At 38.0% G+C, this 21,995-nt stretch overlaps 1 protein-coding gene across 1 annotated transcript; it reads left to right on the plus strand.

Moving 5' to 3' along the window:
• Window positions 1–18: 18 nt before the first annotated feature.
• Window positions 19–20,052, plus strand: PEX3 (peroxisomal biogenesis factor 3). Its single transcript, XM_024551930.3, has 12 exons — window positions 19–151; window positions 3,172–3,303; window positions 6,298–6,379; window positions 9,858–9,901; window positions 12,963–13,087; window positions 13,372–13,438; window positions 13,546–13,600; window positions 14,163–14,331; window positions 15,924–15,994; window positions 17,840–17,962; window positions 18,852–18,948; window positions 19,822–20,052. Exons 1-12 carry the CDS (start codon window positions 79–81, stop codon window positions 19,903–19,905), a joined length of 1,122 nt encoding a protein of 373 aa, XP_024407698.1. The 5' UTR covers window positions 19–78; the 3' UTR covers window positions 19,906–20,052.
• Window positions 20,053–21,995: the final 1,943 nt, after the last annotated feature.

Genomic DNA, 21,995 nt, shown 5'->3' on the forward strand with positions numbered 1-21,995 from the left:
AGGCCAGGTGACAAAGAAAGGGTTTCCTGGTGCACCAAGCCCCCACCCCTAGGCAGCCCGCAACCCCAGGGACTGAAGATGCTGAGATCTTTGTGGAATTTTCTCAAACGTCACAAAAAGAAGTGTATCTTCCTGGGCACGGTCCTCGGAGGTGGGTGACAGCGTTCTTGGAATGGGACAGTGGGAGAAGAGGGTGGAAGAGAGGTGACAGTCTTCCAAAATAGAGAGGCCGGGCGACCATAGTACCACATATGTTCAACACTCGGGTAGGGACACAAACCCCCAAGGTTTTCTCCCTCTCCCCGATTGTGAAATGCCTGCCCTTTGCCACGACCTGTTTGTCGCCTATCCTTTATTCTCCCAGCCTTTGGGAGAACCCACCACAATTAAGTTTCTGTTTTAAGGCACCATTCTCTTACGGACACACTTTTTTTAAATGCTCTTCTAGTGTTTTCCTGAGATTCTTTGTTTCTATGTGGCACTCCTTGTATTTTGCTTGGCTTCTTCACCCTTTGCAGAAATTTCCTTATACTCCAGGAGTTACTTAAAGTCTGCGTGTCGAGTGTTGCCTTAAAGTTAATTCAAATTTTTGAAAACAGGACAGTTGTACAGAAGGACTGGGAGATATATACTAGACAAAAAAAACCAAACAAACCACAAATCAATATTTTAGCTGCATTTCTGTTGTAGAAGGTGAACTATGCTGCAAATTATGCAGTAAGACGGTGGTTTCCCTATGGGCAGTCTTCCTGAAGGTTGGGATCCATGCCCATCTAGTGACATTACTAAGGTGCACAGGCTGAAAAGAGATTTAGAAACAGACAGCAGTAAGATGACAACCTTGAGAGGCTTTTTCCTCATATGGCCGTCAGCCGTGATGAGCAGGGGTGTACAGGAGAGAATAAAAAGCCTTGTGAGATACAGGAGAAGAAAATGCAGGAATATTAAGAAATTTTTAGAATTGGAGTTTTTTGACAAATGTTATCACTAACTACATGCTTTGGTTGCAGAAGTACTTAAAAAACAAGAACAGAAGTTCCCCAAAGAATGTGGTTGCTTTTCTCTTACTACTATTGGATTATATTCTATTGTCCCCCAAACAATTTGAAATTAACAATAATTCAGATCTGCCGGTTCTTGAAAGTTTAAAACAGGCATCTTGTTGATGAGGCAAGGAGAGCATCTTTCTAGTCTCTGAGGTCTATCATAATTTGATGAGCATATGAAAATTTTCAATAAATATTTTTGAGAAATCCTTTACAGTTAAAATGTTTTTCGATATTTTCAGTCACTAACATCTGATGTATATTTAGATTACACTAAGACTGGTAAGTCCACTTTATAAATATTTGTAGAAGCTAAAGGTACCTGTGTGATGGAAGAAGTATAAATACAGTATTTTTGCCACCACTAAAGGAAAAGAACAAATCTCCCTTTAGCAATCTCAGAAAGACTAGCATACACCTTCAAACTTAGAGGAAAAATCTAACAGTAGATTGGGAGTAATCATAGGGGAAGGAAAAGATTATACATAAGACACAATTATACATTTTTTCAATACATCTGTTGAGAGCTTTATAGTTACAGATTAAGTGGAATGAGAAAGAAAAGGGGGTTCAGAGAGACAGAAAAAGAAAATAATCCTAGTGTTTTATAATTTAAAAACAGAAGTTAATCTAAAAGAAAAAAAGAAGATGACCTTATGGTATTTGTTTGAGCCTCATATGTTTTTCTGCTTCAAGGGAGAGGTCCTGTAACATGTTACATTTCAGTTAATCTATTTAAGAAATATTTATGGAGTGCCTGTAGGTTGAAGGTAATGTGATTGGAAATAGAAGATTTAGAGAGACTTTTAACAGTAATAATTACCATTTATTGGGTGCCCAGTGGGCACTGTGCTAAGCTCTTACATTCAGTGGGGATGACAACAAGAGTAGTTATTATTACCTCATTCAAGAGTGTGGGAACTAGAGACCTTAGATATTAAGAAACTTGCCCAGGGTCTCAGAGTTAGTCATGAGAAAGCGAGAATTCAGACCCAGGAGTGTCACATCCCAAAGCACATTCCCTCTCCACATTGTACCACTTTGCCTTTGTGGACTTCATGATCAGGTGGGAGTGAAAAATAGTGTCTTAGTCCATTCAGGCTGCTATAACCAAATACCACAGACTGAGCAGCGTATAAACAACGTAAATTTATTTCTCACAGTTGCGGAGACAGGAAGCCCAGGGTCAGGGTGCCAGCATGGTTAAGTGAGGACCTGCTTCCAAGGTGCACGCTTGTTATATCCTCGTACAGCAGAAGGGGCTCTGTGAAACCCCTCTTATAAGGACACATCCCATTCATGAGGGCTCCTCCCAGAGACCCCACCTCCTAACACCATCACATCAGGCGTTAGGGTTCCAATATATGAATTCAGAGCACACAACATAGCAACAAATATACAAATAATTAAAATACAAGTAATAGCTAAAAAAGGTCACATGGATCAAACTGGCATGTAAAGTTACAAAAATTCAAGAAAGCACTTAATAGGAGACATATATTGACAGGTTTGAAAGCTAGACATCAACATGTGTGCTCACAGAGGTTTAGTCATCCAGTGGTAGCAAAATAACAAGGAAAAATCGCCTCCTATCCCACTATTCAACAATGATCATTATTTATTATATGTTAGAAATGAAAACCCACCTGTTTTTCTGTGTATCGTGAAACTTCCAGGATCTTATTTCGTCATATAATAATATAACATGGATATTTACTTGAGCCACTAAGTATTTAGTAATGTAGTTTTTAATAGCTACACCAGATTCAGTTGTATGGATAGACCTTAATTTCCGTAAGCAATTCCCTGTTGCTGACCGTGTGGAATATCTCCCGTTTACAATTAAAGGTGTGACCAGGCTTCGTAGACTCAGTCCCTTTGTTTTTCAGACCTAGTCCTTTTGCACCTGTCTACATTGGCTGTTAAAATGACAATCTCCTCTTCCTTCTCTTAGGTCACAATTCTTATATAAGTCTTCAATTTAGGTTTTTAAAGTTGTAATTTTTAGCTTTTTGCTAATATAAGCTTTATATTTAGATAAAGCAGGTTAAAAGTATGGTTTGGAATTTCTAATACACTAGTTATTGGATTAATATACTAGCTTGTTTTAAATGTACAATTTTAGGAGTATATATCCTGGGGAAGTATGGACAGAAGAAAATCAGAGAAATACAAGAAAAGGAAGCTGCAGAATATATCGCCCAAGCACGGCGACAATATCATTTTGAAAGTAACCAGAGGACTTGCAATATGACAGGTAAGCCAAAGAGAAATATTTATGCATGTATAAAGTTACTTGATGATTTGTATTAATTCGCATACCTCCGGGACAAACATTAGAAGAAAAGGCAAAGGAAAAATCTAGCAAGTATTTATTATATGATTTAGCTGAAATACATCTCTTAATGTAAATTTTAAAAATCGATATAAATTGCCGTGACTCGGTTGGTTGGAACGTCATCCCGCACACCAGAAGGTTGCAGGGTTTGATTTCCAGGCAGGGCACATACCTGAGTTGTGGGTTCAAGTCCTGGTAGGGGCACATGTGGGAGGCATCCCATCATTGTTTCTCTCACATCGATGTTTCTCTCTCTCTTTCTCTCCCTTCCTCTCTAAAATTAATAAAACCATATCTTCCAGTGAGGATTAAAAAAGTCAATATAAATCAATATACAATACAAATGCTTAATCATTCATTTTACTTATTCATCCAGCAAATAACTTGGGGTGCCCAGCACTGGGGAAACAGAAGTGAACAATAAAAAAAAAAAAAAAAAAAATCCCTGACCTTCAGGGTTTATGTGCTAGTGAGAGAAAAACATGATAAACAACAAATAAATACCTTTGGGTAATCACTAGGAGCCAAAATGTAGGTTCACAGAAAGACTTTTTAAATTAGCTTTCTGGTATGCATTGATAATCAGGTTACAAGTCATATGATTAAATTTCTGTCATTTTGAATAAGATGTAATGGATATACTAAAAATATTTAGTACTTTTAGGTAAATATAGCTAGTTTTCTGCCCAAGAAATTATCCCCAACTTGAAAAATAGCATCTAATAAAATGCTTCTGTGCCCTGACCTTAGGCTTTTTCTTCTTCATGATTTTAGAAAGGATTTAGAAGGAATGCTTATCAAATTCACACATGACACCATGCATGAACACATAGCTGACACCATCAATGAAGGTTCCGGATGTAAAAGTCTTATAGTCCATAGTCTTGTCTTATGTAAGTGCTGGATTAGGGTAAGTGAATCTTCTGTACTAAAAGTCAGTTGTACAGATACAGAATTCCCCAAGCTTGCTGAGAAGCAGGATATATGAGTAAAGACTGGGAATTCTGACTGAGCATAAGCCTGCTATGAACAAATAGTATGCTGTGACTTCTAGAAGTACTAATTTAATCTTAGGCTTCAGTAATAAAGTCTGTGGTTCAGCTTTGCACTAGTCATGGTACAGGCCCATTTCTGCCTCTCGTGCAAGAAGATACAGACTGGAATGTGTCAGAGGAAGCTAAGTCAGGATAACAATAAGCACTAACACTACTGAGCACTTCCACAGGCAAAGAAGCACCGTTCTAAATGCTGTGTATGTCTGCATCCTTACAGCAATCCTGTGAGGTAGACCCAGTGCTGTCCTTACTTGCGGAGGAGGTGTACGGGGGCGCAGAGATTGAGTAACTTGCGCAGGGTCACGCAGACTCATGGCTGATGAAGGGCCATCTTGTAATGTGTGGGTAAACTGGGCCTGTTTGTCACGGAGACCAGATGGCTAAGACGAGACATGAATACTGTATTCAACTAGATAAGGAAACATATTTGTTCAGTCTTCGCACAGGCGGCTAGAACTGAAGAATAGACTTGTCTTTGGTTCAGGAGGCTGAAATGGGAAGTAAAAGCTCTCACCTCTCAGGAGAATTATTGAAGAGACTCTTCTCACATCATGTTGTTATACCATATAATCTTTAAATCAGTTCCCTAAGACTCTAACCTTGCTTTTTCTGGGTAAAGTAACATGTCATATTCGGCCATATATAAATACCAAGTAGACTTAAGAGATATTAGTCACCTTCTACTGCTACTTTAGTTAATAGTCTAAATACCTTCAGGGGTGTCCAACCCACAGCCCGGGATGATGTGAATGCAGCCCAACACAAATTGTAAATTTACTTAAAACCTTTTTTTTTTTTGCTCCTCAGTTTGCATTAGTGCTTATGTATTTAATGTATGGCCCAAGACAACTCTTCTTCCAGTGTGGCCCAAAGACGCCAAAAGGTTGGACGCCCCTGCTGGGCTTAGGGGATTTAATCATACAGCTTGAGGAAATATGCTGAAGCTACATGGTACATATAATACTGAAATAAATGTCTAGAGTTGGTTAAAAGCTGAACTTTCTACAGAAAAAAATAATGTGGATTTTATAATTAATGTCTTGCCTAGTCAAGAAGTAAAAATTGTACACTAAAGTTTTCCCTTTTAGAATGTTCCATTTGTGATGTCTTGACATTTTTTTCATTTTTTCATTACTCATTTAGTGTTATAAACTTACTTTAAATTTACATGTGTACATTTTTCCATGCACAGAGCCATAAATAAAACAACTATAAATTGCGTGCAGCCTTTTTTCTGTATGATACCATATCATATTTTCTCTTCATGTTATTCGTGGGAGTTCCAGGCAGTAGCCGTTGGCAGAACCAGAACTACAGCTCAGCAGCTCTTCATGCCCAGCCTGATGCACTCCCTCCTGGGTTATAATAAATGTTTGTCACCTGTGGTATTCGATAAATAGATGTTTTCCTAAAATTAGAAATAACACGTGAAGCAGAAAGTATGGCTAAAGATGAAAGTGTTGTTTGTAATCACTTTGTTACATCAGAAGTAAACATTTATTGTAAAGAGAAGTCGGAGAGTACAGAAAAGGGGAGAAAAAAAAGAATTATGTGTAATCCGTAGCCCGGAGACCACCGCTGCTAGCACCGGGGAACAAGTCCTCCGCACTTGTTCTTTGTGTACTTGTTTACGTTGCGTGGTCACAGTGGATATAAAATTTTGTTCACTTGACGTAGCAGATAAATGACTTATCGGTGTGTAACCCATTAGGACTATTAATTTGAAAACTCTAGCCCTGCTCTGCCCTGCCCACCCTTGCTGGTTGCTAGTCCTGTCACGTGGGCTGAACCAGTGTGTGCCTCCCAGGGAGGGAACTGTGCCCCCCGTGACCCGTTTTGTGTTCTGTCTGTGCCGCAGTGCTGTCCATGCTGCCAACGCTGAAGGAGGCCTTGATGCAGCAGCTCAATTCCGAGAGCCTCACAGCTCTGCTGAAACACAGGTAAACGCAAGTGGTCGCGTCTCTTTATGTCTACACAGCACTCAAAGTTTATACAGTCAGCTGAAATACTTTTCACACATCTTTGTTTCCTTATTTTTTCTAATTAAAGTTTATAATATATAGGCTTATTTAGAAAAAATATTTACCAACTACATCATTGAGTTCATATTTTATCTTGTCCATTTGTTTATGCTCTACCTTGATGCACAAAATATTTAGGTGAACAAATATTTATATCATTTTGGTTTTTGTATAAATAGATCTTATATCACTTTGATGTTATTCAGAAATGTAATTATTGAGTGTTAGGGAACGTGTTTCCGAACCAGATATTGTGAAGCCAAGTTATGTTGAACATTGGGCTTCTTAAAGAGTTTACAATGTAACAGGTAGAGCATGTGAACACACATTGTAGATAAAGAAGGCATGTGAACTAACTAAAGAAGTGCAGATGGAATGTGCGCACACAGTAAGGATAATGGGCCTTCCCGGGACAGTTCCCGGGCCCCCAGCGCTTTCCCACACGGGCCCTCGTGTATGACGCGCGGTATGTGTTGTGGTATTATGAGTTAGTGTGCTGCCGTGTAAGTTTGAAAAGGGTTCCGGAAGGAGATGGCTTCTCATTTTAATGAACATGGTGAAGGGAAATGGTTTCAGTTAATAAATTTTCATCACTGTGCCCTTACTGAAATGTTTGCTTTCCTTATAACCCTCCCCCAGCACCCGGGGGAAGGAAGTGCTATTTCCGGGCTGTCTCTCTGTGCCAGGCCCAGTGCTAGATACATGCACACTCCCATTTCCTCCTCACGTGAATTAATTTTCACTCTTGCTCCCGTTGAATTTTCAGTGTCCTTGTGAGGCAGATATTATCATTCACTTTGCACATAGGAATTTACTGCTCAGGCAACTTCAATAGAAAGCTGGAAAATTTCTTGAAACATTTTCTATATTCAGAGAGTGTCTCCCAAAGTAACAGTGGATCTGTGTACTTGAGATTTTATCTGATTGAAGTGTAATGCCAGTGATAAGGGGTTTTGCTACTAAATTTCATTGTTCCCAGAGGTTGACATGATTTCACTTTTACATACAGATGTTAAGGTTCCATTTATAAGTTCGTTTATATAATTATATGAAGAAGAAACACATGAGCAGATTACTCTCAAATAAATGCTAATTATCACATCTGTGTACATAAGCAGAGAATAAAAATACATTTTAATTGTCTTAAGTTTTGGTCTTATTGGGGAAACAAGAGAAATAAAAAAGTAAACAGCACCTTTCTGAAAGCAACATAAAAACAGACACAGTAAACAGAGTGGCGTTCTTCCTTCTTGGTGACTCTGCTCCTTGCCATAATTCAGATGAGGTAAGGTCTCTTTCCCTGTAAGATGTTGCCTTCAGGGGAGGAAGTAAATGAACTAAATTATAATTCAAGACACATTATGTTTGATCTGTGGTTAAAAAAAGAAAGGAAAAGCCAAATGTGGGGTGAAAATGTGCCAAGCTAGAGAAGATGGATTAATTTTGAAGGCCGATCTGGCCAGCTTTGAAGAAAAGATGTCATTTCTCTTTTCTTACTCCATACGCAGACAGGAGAATTTCTTAAGTTCTAAGAGTTTAAGATGAGCAACCGTTGTCATTCACTGTTTCCTCTTTACATCTCATTGTTATTTTTCTTCTTGATTTGAAATTACTATTTGCAGATTGGAGTAGAAGAATATCCACTTGAAAGATATTTGCGTAAAGAGGGGCTTGAGCCCTTATGAAGTGTGACTAAATGAGGCCTCCAATCTAATGATTGCTTTTCTATTAGTTTCAGTGAGCTAAGATCTCATATAAGCCTGTCAAGCAAGTTAATTTTCTCTTTAAACTAATTATGGTAATATCTAGTCAGAAATAAATAGAAGATTTGATAGTCTTATTCTGTCAGTTTTATAATAGCAGATGAACATTCACCACTGTTTCTGGGACTTGGCATTCTTATCGAATATTGATAATGACAGTGTTTCAGTGAGTGACAAAGAATCTTTAAAAAAAATTTTTTTTTAATTTATTGATTTTAGCCCTGGCTGGTGTGGCTCAGTGGATTGAGTGCTGGCCTGAGAACCAAAGGGTCACTGAATCAATTCCCAGTCAGGGCACATGCCTGGTTTGCGCGGGCCAGGTCCCCAGTAGGGGGCTCACAGGAGGCAACCACACATGGATGTTTCCTGCTCTTCTCCCTCCCTTTCCCTCTCTCTAAAAATAAATAAAATCTTTAAAAAATAATTTATTGAATTTAGAGAGAGAGTAAGGAAGAGCGAGAAAAAGAGAGAAAAAATATTGACTTTATTTGTTGTTCCACTTACTTATGCCTTCATTGGTTGCTTCTTGTATGTGCCCTGACTGGGATCGAACCTACAACCTTGGCATATCAGGATGGTGTTCTAACCAACTGAGCTACCTGGCCAGGGCCAGTGACAAAAAATCTTAAATATCTTCTATCACAAGAGAGGTCGAACACTTTGAAAAGATTAGATTAATTCTTTAGCCGATATTTTAGTTACACTAAAGAATCAGAAGCAGCCCTGGCTAGGTAGCTCAGTTGGGTAGAGTGTTGTCCCAATAAATAACTGGAACAACAAATCAGTGTCTCTCTCTCTGTCTCCCTCTCCCCCTTCCTCTCTCTTTCTAAAACTATTAAATAAAAATTTTAAAAAGTAAAATTAGAATGAATTCATGATACATTTTATCTCTTTGAATATATGTTCATATGGATACATAAATACGGAAAATGCTTAGAATTGCTACCCAGTGGCAATGGGCATCTCTAATCTTTAATTGAAAGTTGCCATCTCAGACTGTGATTTCCTGCTACCAGGGAGTAAGACTGTTGGAGAAATGGCTGATTTCAGATCTGCAGCAAGAAATGAACAAGTTAACACAACAACTTTTCATGTCAATAAGCAAGGAAGCTATCAGAGACAAGTGAGCTCATGTGAGAAGGATTCAGGAATGAACCTGAATAGTCCCCATCTTGGTCAAAGATGGACAATTTGAACATCAATAAGAATGACCACAATGAGTTAAAACATATCAAATATTAATATATATTTAAATCCATGTGTTTGTAATGATACTTTAAACAAAAAAAAACTTCATTATTTAGGTTTGAATGAATAGAAGACCTACTTCATTATGTGTGAAATGGTAAACGAGGGAAAGAAATAAACATTTTTTCTGTTTTTCCATTATGATTTTATAACATATATAGGCATATGCTCAGAAAGGTAAAACACTGGAAATACATACTAATGTACTAGTGAAAATAGTTGTTGTCCTTGGTTACTAAAGTTATAGGGTTTTTTTAACTATAATTTGTGATCTTTGTTTTCTACAATTACCTGTTATAAACTATAATTAAATATATAGCTGTAAAGTTCAAAGTTTTGTTAGATTATCTAATTATTATTTTCATATATTCTTTTTTTTTCTCTAGGCCTTCAAACAAGCTAGAAATATGGGAGGATCTGAAGATAATAAGTAAGTGTCCGTGCTCCGTGACAGCACGTCCTCACAGCGTCTCTAAAGGGAGATGTGTATGCTCTGCTGTGCGGGGGGCTCGCTAGCCCGCAGAGTTGTCAGGGTTAAATGATTCTCCAAAAACAAGCAGAACGCTGTCTGCTCATAGAGGGTGCTTAGTGAGTATTAATGGTGTTGCTGGATTATTGTTATTGTTAGGATAACGTGGACACCTGTCCTGCATACGCCTGTACCAGGTACTGATGTCTGCAATATTAGACTTTAAAGAAGTTTTTCCTCCGACTCAGGTAGAAACTTTGATGTTGTATACAGACTTTCATCCGTAATAGAAGTTTGAAGCAAAGAGCCACCCTGGGGCATGCATGTAGATATATATATTAATACACATACGCCCATGTCTTAGAGCTTCATACCGTCAGTTATTCCTACATTCTCCCGTCCACGCAACTAGTCTTTGCCAACTGAATCATGGTTAAACCTTCCTCTTTGAGAATAAATTAAACCTTTGTATAGTACCCTGTATTTCCTTTCAGCTGTATACATTTTCACACACTTATAGAATAACAAAGATTTCTTCATTCCCTTCTCCTCACTCCCACTCACCCTTTGACACACTACAGCCTAGTCTCCACTCCCCTCTCCACCCAAGGAGATCTTGCAACATTAGTAGTAACTTTTATGTTGCTAAATCCACTGGACATTTCCTCCTGCTAGACCTCACAGCAACAGTCAACACCTTTGCTCTCTCCTCATTTGGAACACTGCCCTATGTTACTGTAAACCTCATCTCCAGGCGTTTCTCTATGATTCTGTACCTTTCATCAGGCCTTTAAAGGGCTCATCCTCCGTCACCTGCCTTTGAAGGGTGGAGTCCTTCATGCTTTGCCCTCTTTTACTCTGAACTAGCTCCCTGGACAAATCAGAGTTCCGAGGCTACAACTCTTAGTGCTTCCCAGTCCTTTCTTATTTTCCATTTATTTGTTTGTTTGTTTGTTTTTAATCCTTGCCCGAGGACACACTTACTGATTTTTAGAGCAATTTCTATTAAAATACCAATGGCATATTTCACAGATCTAGAACACATATTTTAAAAACTTACATGGAACCAAAAAGGAATCCAAATAGCCTCAGCAATCTTGAGAAAGAAGAACAAAGCTGGACGGATCACAATGCCTGCTATTACACCATACTACAAGGCCAGTGTACTCAGAACAGTCCGGTACTGACATAAGAACAGACATCTAGGTCAACGGAACAGAACAGAGAGCCCAGAAATAAACCCAGGTCTCTGCAGTCAATTAATATTTGACAAAGGGGGCAGGAGCATAAAACGGAGTAAAAACAGTCTTCAACAAATCGTGTTGGGAGAAATGGACTGCTACATGCAAAAAAGTGAAACTAGACGACCAACTTATACCATACATCAAATAAACTCAAACTGGATAAACTTAAGATTGTGATACCATAAAAGTCCTAGTGGAAAACAGAGGCATTAAATTTTAGATATCCCATGTAGCAATATTTTTGCTGATATATCTCCTAGGGAAAGGGAAATAAAGGGAAAAAAATGGGACTATATCAAATTAAAAAGCTAAAGAAACTATCGTCAGGAACTTACTTGCCAATGATACATTGGACGAGGGTATGATCTCTAAAATATATAAAGAACTCATACAACTCAACACCAAGAAGACAAATGACCAAATTAAAAAATGGGCAAAAGACTTGAATAGATACTTCCCCAAGGGAGACATACAGATGGCTCATAGACATTAAAAGATGTTCAACATCACTAGCCATCAGAGAGATGTAAATTAAAACCGCAATGAGATATATCACTTCACATCAGTCAGAATGGCCTTCATTACTAAATCAACAAACAACAAGTGCTGGCGAGGATGCGGAGAAAAGGGAACCCTAGTGCACTGTTGGTGGGAATGCAGATTGGTGCAGCCACTGTGGAAAACAGTATGGAATTTCCTCATAAAACTAAAAATGGAAGTGCCTTTTGACCCATTGATTCCATTGCTGGGAATACACCCTAAGAATCCCAAAATACCAATTCAAGAGAACTTACGCACCCCAATGTTTATAGCAGTGCTGTTTGCAATAGCCAAGTGTTGGAAACAGCCTAAGTGCCCATCAGTAGATGAATGGATTAAAAAACTGTGGTACATTTACACAATGGAATACTATGCAGCAGAAAGAAAGAAGAAGGAATTCCTACCTTTTGCAATAGCAAGGATGAACCTAGAGAATATTATGCTAAGTGAAATAAGCCAATTGGTGAAAGACAAAAACCATATGATCTCACTTGTAAGAGGAATCTAATGAACAAAATAGACTATCAAACAAAACAGAACGAGAGACATTAAAACATGGAGCAGACTGACAGCTGCCAGAGGGGAAGAAGGTGGGGGAAATGGTAGGAAGAAGGAGAAGGGGGTAGTCAAAGAACAAGCATGAATGACCCACGGACATGCACAGCAGTGTGAGGACTGACTGTGGGAGCGGGGGGTGGGATGGGCAGAGGACAGCAAAGGGAGAGAAATTGTGACAGCTGTAATAGAATAAACAAGAATTTAAAAAAATAAATAAACTTTTTAAAGAAAGGAAGGGAGGGAGAGAAACATGGATATGAGAGAGAAACATTGATTGGTTGCTTCTCACACACGCCTGGACCTAGGACCGAACCTGCAACCTGGACCTGTGCCCCAACCAGCAATTGAGCCCAGACCTTTCAGTTTGTAGGACAATGCTCCAACCAAATGGGCCACACCGGCCAGGGCCTTATTTAATTTTTTAAAGCTTATAATGTATATCCCTTCACTCAATATATTGGTTATTGTATTAATTAAGAGATCATACCTAATCTCCATTAAAAAGATATAAGGAAATAGGCTTTGAAATATTTTGAATTGGCATATTTTTGTACTTGAAACAGTTACAAACATATTTTTAAGTCATCCTATGAAAAAATAACCATAGGGATGATTTGTGATTTTACACATTTATTTGTGTTTCCATAATAGTACCAAGTGATTTTCCTTTCTCTCTGAAGGTTTCACAAGAAGTATTGTGGCTGTGTATAGTACTTGTATGCTGGTTGTCCTTTTGCGAGTCCAGTTGAACATTATTGGTGGATATATCTACCTGGATAATGCAGCGGTTGGCAAAAATGGCACCGTAAGTGTAATAGACTAGAACAGATAGTGCCCTTTCTTCAAGAGGGTCAAACTTTTAACTGAATGTTATTTATTCTGGTAATTTCTATAAATTAAATACCCGTATATCTCATGTGATTGTAAACTTTTAGCATTATTAGTTTTACATTTTAAAACTAGACTGTTATGTTAAAGAATAATATTTTGCTTGTTAGTCCAGGTCCTGAAAATCTCAGCTCCAGTTACACTGAAAATATTCACTTACTAATAATTTTGGGTAATTTAACCTGACTCTATTTTGTACAGACAGTGCTCGCCCCCCCAGATGTCCAACAGCAATATTTATCAAGTATTCAACACCTCCTTGGAGATGGTAAGATTTTTATTTACGACCTATAAACTAATTGTAATTCATTTATTTGTATTATTGAGGAGTTTGGAAAAAAAACAAGGTTTTTGTGCTTGTTTTTCTTTTAATAGGCCTGACAGAATTGATCACTGTCATTAAACAAGCTGTGCAGAAGATTTTAGGAAAGTAAGGCACTTTGTTTTGGCTTTTCTGACCTCTGACTCGAATGAGTAAAAGAAAAAGTAGAGATCTTCTAGTGAAGCTAGCAGCTTGACAAACACTAGTAACTTCACAAACGGTGGTTTCCGAAATTGCTTGTAGCCTAGTGAGACACACAGCCCTGGATACTGCATTGTGGGGTCCACTGTCTACCTTTTGATACTAAGGGGAAAGTCCTAGTGTTTCATTGTTTGTTGATTTCCAAACAAACCAGAAATATTTGGGTCATAAGATAAAAAGCCTACTGTAAAACCTGCCTGTGAGGCTTTTATCTCTTACTTAGACTGGTAATATCTATAATTACAGTGGGAATTTTCTTGTGAAATATGCAGCAAGGTTTTTCTTGGCTCTGTAATAATGCCCCTTAACTGATGGCTTACTTCTTATCTACTCTAGTGATCTCACAGTCAGCAATTTCAGGTTTGACTGGCTGAAACAGGATCTCAGATACTAACATGTTAGGAAAAGAGTGGATAGGATGTATCATGTCATTTCAGTTAATTCCCAGTTTCCTTTCCTCTGTTTCCAGTGTTTCTCTTAAACATTCTTTGTCCCTTTTGGACTTGGAGCAAAAACTAAAAGAAATCAGAAATCTCACAGAGCAGCACGAATCTTCGTGCTGGGTTGATAAAGATGGATCCAGATCTTTCTTATGCCATTATATGATGCCAGATGAAGAAACTCCACTAGCAGCTCAGGTACCTAATTCATAACCATTTAACCAAACCAGGGACTCAACGTATTTAATTTTTTTTACTGTCTCTTAAAATTTAGATCTCTGAGTCTCTTACAAGGTATGTGATTGAAAGATAGATATTTCAATAATTTAAATAAAACCTCATTAATTTAGAAAGCAAATTTCATATGACTGATTTCTAGTTAGAAACATTTATAATTTTAGAACTCGGCAAATTTTTATTGAGTGTTGGTTATGTGACAGATACTGTGATGTATGATCAGGATGTAAAATGAAGAGGGCATGTTCATCACACGTGGGGAACTCAGGAGACGATTCAGTTCGTACGGCGAGAATGTACTTCTGTGAGGTCAAGTAGCAGAAGACAGGGCTGACAGAGGGGCAAGGTCATGCAGAGCTTTGCCTGCCAAGATAAAGAGCCTGACCTTAAATTTATAGACAGAGAAAGGTACGTTTTAATCAGGCTGGTGCCACTGTCACATTTGCTGTTACTGAAGTTGCTGATGGCGGTATCAAAACAGACTGAAGGAAGTTGCCAGCCGGGTGGGGGACAGAGAAGGCCTGGTCTAGCAACTGCCCACCCTGGTGCTGCTGCGCACCTGTGTGTCCCAGGCAGCTGTGATTTAACTTATTCATTGATTAAGAATAATAACAATGCCAAAGATTGCAGGGGTTAATAACCTCATTTTAAAATAACGATGGGTTGTTTCACACGTACATGGATTGCACCCATGCTTTGCAGTTGAGAAAAGAGTGTCTCTCACTTGACCACTGGAAAACCCTTAGACCAGAAAGGCCCTGACGCCATACCTCCGCATTAGAACAAAGAATGATAGATTTTTCATTGCCTACACATTTTCCCCTCCGCTAAAGAGCTCAAGGTTAGACCCGTTGGGTGCTGAGACGCCCTGCATTCATGAGTAGGCCAAAAACCCACAGCCCATTGAAGGTGTCCCTGCAGGGTGGAGACTAAAATGAACAAGCACAACAGGCGGGACAGAATTAATAAAAGAAACAGGAGAAGACTTACTTAGAAATTAGAATCTCAAGGAGATGCAATAAGAGTATTAAAAAAGCATTCTGGAATGATAAAACAGTTTCCAAGTTTTAAATTCAGCAGTGGAACTAAAAAAAAAAAACTATTCATAGGAACAGTGAAGAGAGGAATGATGAACTGAACCATACCTGAACTGAGGTAAAACCTGAAACTTCAGATTGAAGGGATGCACAGAGCCGCAGAGTAGCGCAGACCGATGAAAAAGATATCCTGATAAAGTGTCTTAGTGATAAAAGAAAAAATAATAGCAGGCCTCTGCACCCTACAAGACTACTTTTTTATTTGTAAATGTATTCTAGAAATGTGTTCAAGAGGGCCCAGATAAACAAAGGTCTTACAAAGTATAATTTTACATTGTCTCATCTTTTAAAAACACATGAACCTTTACAGTTGTTTTTTCTTAGTTTAACATTTTTTAATTGTTGGTAGAGCATAGACTTCTGGATTCCTTCAACTCTTTAGCTTGTTGGTATGACTAGTTTCATCATAGCACTGTGCTGACAGTGGAACCTGAAGCATGGCTCTTTGTTTCCCAGGCCTGCGGCCTTTCTCCTAGAGATGTCACCACTATTAAACTGCTCAACGAAACTAGGGACATGTTGGAAAGGTACGTATCCTGCATGTAACAGAAAACATGTGTTTCTGTTTTGATTGTACTAGGACCATTTTTCAGTCTTTCTTGAACAGCATATTCAACATAATCTTTTGTTAAAATTAAATTTTGAATTTATTTCCCTGCCTTTAGGTAGGATTTCCTAACTAAATTGGTGGTTCTTTTATTAGGGTGGGGAGGGAAGCAGAGATTTTTTTCCAGGTGCCTTTGCCTGGCACACTTACTTCCCTAGCCTAGAGATTCCATATACCAGTTGAGGGACTGGAAGATAGTATTTATATTTTGAAAAAGTCTTTCAAGGATGATTCTAGTATACCCTGTGTGTACTAGTAGTCAATGTTTACAAACCAGCTCTGTGAAAAGGAAATACTGAAGTGGTAACCTCAGCACTTCTGATTACCATCTTGAAGCCACTCACGGCCGACCTGGGGAGCTGGGGAGCGATGCTCTTGCAAGCCAGAGCTAGCCTGCTGCAGCCAATCGTCATGTACACGCGCACACACACTCACACCGGCACTCAACGTGAGAACTCTGCCCCCAACCCTTCAGGATAGGCTGAAATGGTCCTAAAACTGTGAGTGATGAAATTTCCCCTCTTCCCTAATTTGAGTATTAGCATTTGAAGTCACGCAGAAGAGAGCCAAGATGTTAGCAGTAGACGCACCAGACTATACAGTGGAAGAGCAGACCTAGACTCCAAATTGGCTCGCCTAGGTATTAGCTCTAGCTCAACCTTGCTTGAGCCGCTTAAACTGTCAGGCAGTTTTATCGTTGTAAAATCCGAGTAGTAATATCAGTCTTGCCCACTTTGTCTTAAGTGATTAAAATATCAAAACTTCTTTGAAATTAAGGATAATTTAAGGCCATTTCTCTAGTTCTGTTTTCTGAGAAAATTATATCTTCTTATAGTACTTTTTCATGATCTTGAAGAAAATCAACACATTTTTAGGTTAACTCAGCTACTGAATCTACTATCTGAATTCATCAAGTTCTAGTCCCTTAACTTTACACAGTAGCGATCTCTCCTTTGTTTCTTATTCAGGTTTCCACCAAATCACTCTATGAAGTTCTAGAAAAGGTCATCAGTGATCTTTTGCCAAATCCAATCAACCCATAACATTCATCTCACTTGACCTTTCTCTGATAATTGACCCAGTTGATCAAGCCTTTCTTGAAATTCTTTTCTCATGTGGCTTCCGTGGCAGTCTGATCTCTTAATTTCTCTCAATTCTCAGATCATGTTTTCCTAGGTTCCTCTATGTCTGTCTTTCTTTCACACATTGGAGTTTCCCAGGTGTTTGTTCTTATTCCATCCTTAATCGCTCCATGCAGCTTTATATACTCCCAGTGCTTTAACTGCACTGGTCCCCATTTCTAGGTCCCCCATTTACTAGTTACATACCAGCAAATAAATTTCTTTATCCCTCAAACAACCACTTCCTCACCTGGATATTAAAATTTTCTCAATTATTGGTATTTCATGATGGAATAGGTAAAGCAAACCAATGATCTACGACTATAAGGATTTCTCTTCAAAAATTTCTTCAAGAGAAGTGATACGATTATTGATATTTTAAAATACATTGTACAAAATGCTGACTAATGTAAGAAAATCTAAAGAAATGGATGAATGAATATTTTCATTGTGCTGCTCTAATAAGCTCTCTTTCTATTCTAATTTTTAAAGATTGACTCCTTGATGTACTTCTGTAGTGTTTTAGGCTCTAAAACCTAGATTGTGACTAGAAATGGTAGCTGTGAAAGGGAGCCACAGTTATTGAATTTATTTCCTTTTCCATTAAGAATCTAAAAAGTACCTTATGTGCTTATTTCGTGTAGTCCAGATTTCAGTACGGTTCTGAACACCTGTTTAAACCGAGGATTTAGTAGGCTGCTAGACAACATGGCCGAGTTCTTCCGACCTACTGAGCAGGACCTGCAGCATGGAAACTCCATGAACAGGTAAGAGGACACGGAAAAATGTTATCAGTCTAATGACTACTCGAATAATATAGTGCTTTTGATGTATCCACTTTTTGTTCCAGGTGACAAAAAACCCTAGAGGATAAATTTGAGTGCCCCTTTTTCAACAAGTTGAACTCTGTTAAACCGGTGACTGCTTCATTAGTAGAACTCTTTCTGGACTCAATATTAAAATTCATTTTTTTCAAAAACTTCCCCAATATAGATAAGTACTTAAGTTGTGAAACTACCTTTCCATAGGCCAAATTCCAATTATTCAGGGTTTTTTTTTTTTTAACTCTTTAGAATACAAAGCTGAAAATGGGTTTTTGCTTTTGTTTTACTTTTTTATTGAATTTATTGGGGTGATGTTGGTTAATAAAATTGTATAGGTTTCAGTTGTACAATTCTATAATAAATCATCTGTAAAAATGTTTTAAATTTTAATGTGTTCTCTAATTTTATTCGAGTACTGCAAGCCATAATTGGCCTATATAATTTAATACTTTGGCCAATTTTAATACTTCTAGGCATAGCTGGTGATATAAATTGTCACACATAATCATTAAAAACACAAAAATTTTGGAAGAACTTTTAATAAGATGAAAGCATACTTACATAAATAAAAATTTAAAATAGAATACTTGGGAAGTTATAGTTGTGTGCTAAAAATAAACCAAAAATTAGATATGTATAAAAATTACTGGAAGAAATTAACCATGATGTCAATTGCAGTTGTTATTTTTAGGTGGTAGAGCTATGTATGGTTTTTATTTTCTCATTAACACATTTCTATAGTCTTTCCATAGTACTGACTAATTCTCAATGAAAGTGTTAAATGCCTACATGACAAATCTCAGAGAGTGCTCACTGCTGCGATATGTTTCAGCCTTTCCGGTGTCAGCCTGCCCTTGGCTAAGATAATTCCGATAGTGAATGGACAGGTCCACTCGGTTTGCAGTGAAACACCTAGTCACTTTGTTCAGGTAAGAAGAAAGCTTTCGGGTATTAAAAACATTCTACTTTTGGTCATGGTCCAACGTAAAATTACATTTCTCTCCTGTGATACTTGTTCAGAGAAACTGAAACCTTGAAACCGCTTGCTGAGTGTGGCAGTGCCCTGTGAGTTACATTGTGCCATGGCCAAGTGGGGAGGTCGGGAAGACCTCTCCCCGTGTACCGTCCCACACCGGACCGACAGCGTGTCGGCCCAGATACACTCGGTGGTCAGCTGCGCTCACAGCGTTGGAGTTGTTTGTGTTTCCCCTTAAGCTGTGCTAGTGAGAATGCTGAGCATTGAGGCAGATCAGCGATACAAGTCGCAAATTTTGAGAGAAATCAAAAAAGTTTTGTGGAGCAATGAAACATTTTAATAATAAATGTGCCTGTTAATACTACACCAATAATTGGCTCACTAGAAGCTGCACAGACAGTGGGTTATTTAGATTTTTCCCTGTACTACCTAGTACTCTATATTCTTTCTTAGGAAAGTAGTTTAGAATGCATTAAGACTGATTATATTAAACTTTGAATCCACATTAAGTTTTTCTGAGTCATTTGGAAACTGTATTATAAGTAAAGAATTACTTGCAATACGCCTCATTTCCAAACTCCCTCGGTAATGTGCAGTGAAGAGAGTCCCTGGGCCTCAGTGTAAAGATGGCATCCCTCGTAAGAACCTCAACAATAGAGATCTCCTAGAACCTGTTGTAAGGAAAAATACTCCTTTCATTCAATGGTTTTCTTTTTTGCTTTAACACCACAAAATTCAGAGTTAAATTTGTTTCTTGATGGCAGACATGGGTTCAAATTATGAGTGCATTTTGCAAGCTGTAACGTTTTGCTGTCCTCTCCGCCAGGACCTGCTGATGATGGAGCAAGTGAAAGACTTTGCAGCGAATGTCTACGAAGCTTTTAGTACTCCTCAGCAACTGGAGAAGTGATCCACCCAGCGTCGATGAATTTCCTTTTGAAATGCACTGAACAAGTCAAATATATGTGTATATAATAATGGTTTATTACCAAAATGCCTAATTAAAAATATTCTTAGAGTCTTCATTTCATAATAAAGGATTTATTTGTCATCTTAATATATTTTTTTAAAAGTCATCAACAGACTCATTTTTGTGGGCGAATCTCAATATACACAGTGCACACACCAGAATTTTTGTCACCCCGTGGATGTTCTTCCAAACTGTCGGGAAACTAATGTAGATACGTTTTTTATATAATATGAAATTCAGTATACTTTGACATTAATACTGAGGTAAAAGATCTTTGGGAAATTGATGTAATGTTTGGAAAATGTGCTATTTCGCCAATCATAGAGGTCACTGGACGGCAGTGTACAGTAGTGAATCAGCCTTTTCTCCAGCTGCTCCTAAAAGGAATAAATGATTTGTCTTAATTATGCCTGATGAAGGACTTTTCTTTTTATGGAAATCAGTGAATTTCACAACCATGATCAGCCCTTTTTTCTTTATTATTGTTAACAATCCTTGGAAAACTACACTGTGATTTTGAGGCTAAATTGTGTTGATGTCGTTTACTCATAGCTATGATTAACTACATAGTTTCATTCATTTGCATGCGAATAGTTTCAATAGTCTACTTTGTATTGATTTTAAGCACAGTGGATATTGCAATAAAATTTTAGTAAATTTTTAGTAAATTTATTTTAGTATTTTAGTAAATATTTTAGTAAAATATTATTTTGTTAATACTTTACAGCCATTAGTTTATTTGTTCCGTAGCATTTCTCTTCTTCTCTTTTCTTTTTTACCACATTTGTTTATCCAGTCATCTGTTGACGGACATTGGGTCGATCCCCTCTCTTGGCTATTGTGAATAATGTTGTAATGAACATGAATGTGCAAATCTCTCTTCAACACCGTGCTCAGTGCTTTGGGATATGTGCCCAGCAGTGGGATTTCCAGATCATGTACTAAAAATTCTATATTTAATTTTTAAAGGAACATCCATACTGTTTTTCATAGTGGTTGTACCAGTCTACAATTTAACTGACTGTGCACAGGGTTGTAATTTCTTTACATCCTTGCTAGCACTGGTTATTTTGTTTTGTTTTGTTTTTGACAGAGGCCATTCTAATGGGTGTGAAGTGATATCTCACTGTGGATTTGATTTGCATTTCTGTGATGATTAGTGATGTTGAGCATCTTTTTGTATTATTTTTGTGTTGCATTTTTTCATTACCATTTACTCCCATACCCCCTTCTGTCTGTACCCATCCCCTCCCCACGTAATCACTGCCCGGTTGTCTGTATCCATGAGTTCTTTGTTTTTTTTCTTTTTTGCTCAATCCCTCCACCCTCCCCCAACCATCCCTGCCCCAGACTGTCAGCCTGCTGTTAGTTCAGTTTGTTCATTAGATTCCACACGTGAGTGAAATCATATGGTAATTGTCTTTCTCTGCCTGGCTTATTTCACTTAGCATAATACTCTCCGGGTCCAGCTACGCTGTTGCAAAAAATAAGATTTCCTTCTTTTTTACAGCTGAATAATATTCCATTGTATAAATGTACCACAGCTTTTTTATCCACTTATCTACTGATGGGAACTTGGGCTGCTTCCAAATCTTAGCTATTGTAAATAATGCTGCAACGAACATAGGAGTGCCTATCTTCTTTGGAATCAGTGTTTTGGGATTCTTTGGGTATATTCCCAGAAGTGGAATTTCTGGGTCATAAGACAGACCCATTTTTAACTTTTTGAGGTAACTCCATACTGCTCTTCACAGTGGCCACACCAGTCTTCGTTCCCACCAACAGAGCACACAGGTTCCTTTTCTCCACATCCTCACCGACACTTGTTAATGTATGGCCTTGGCTATTCGGAGTCTCTTGTGGGTCCATATAAATTTTTGGCATATTGGTCTTAGTTCTGTGAAATATGCCATTGGTATCTTAATGAGTTGCATTGAATCTATAGGTTGCTTTGGGTAGTATGGACAATTTAATGTTAATTCTTCATATCCATTGAATGTGGTATATGCTTCCACTTATGTGTATCTTCT

The sequence above is a fragment of the Desmodus rotundus genome, chromosome 11 (genome assembly GCF_022682495.2).
Source record: "Desmodus rotundus isolate HL8 chromosome 11, HLdesRot8A.1, whole genome shotgun sequence".
In the NCBI taxonomy this organism is placed as follows: Eukaryota; Metazoa; Chordata; class Mammalia; order Chiroptera; family Phyllostomidae; genus Desmodus; species Desmodus rotundus.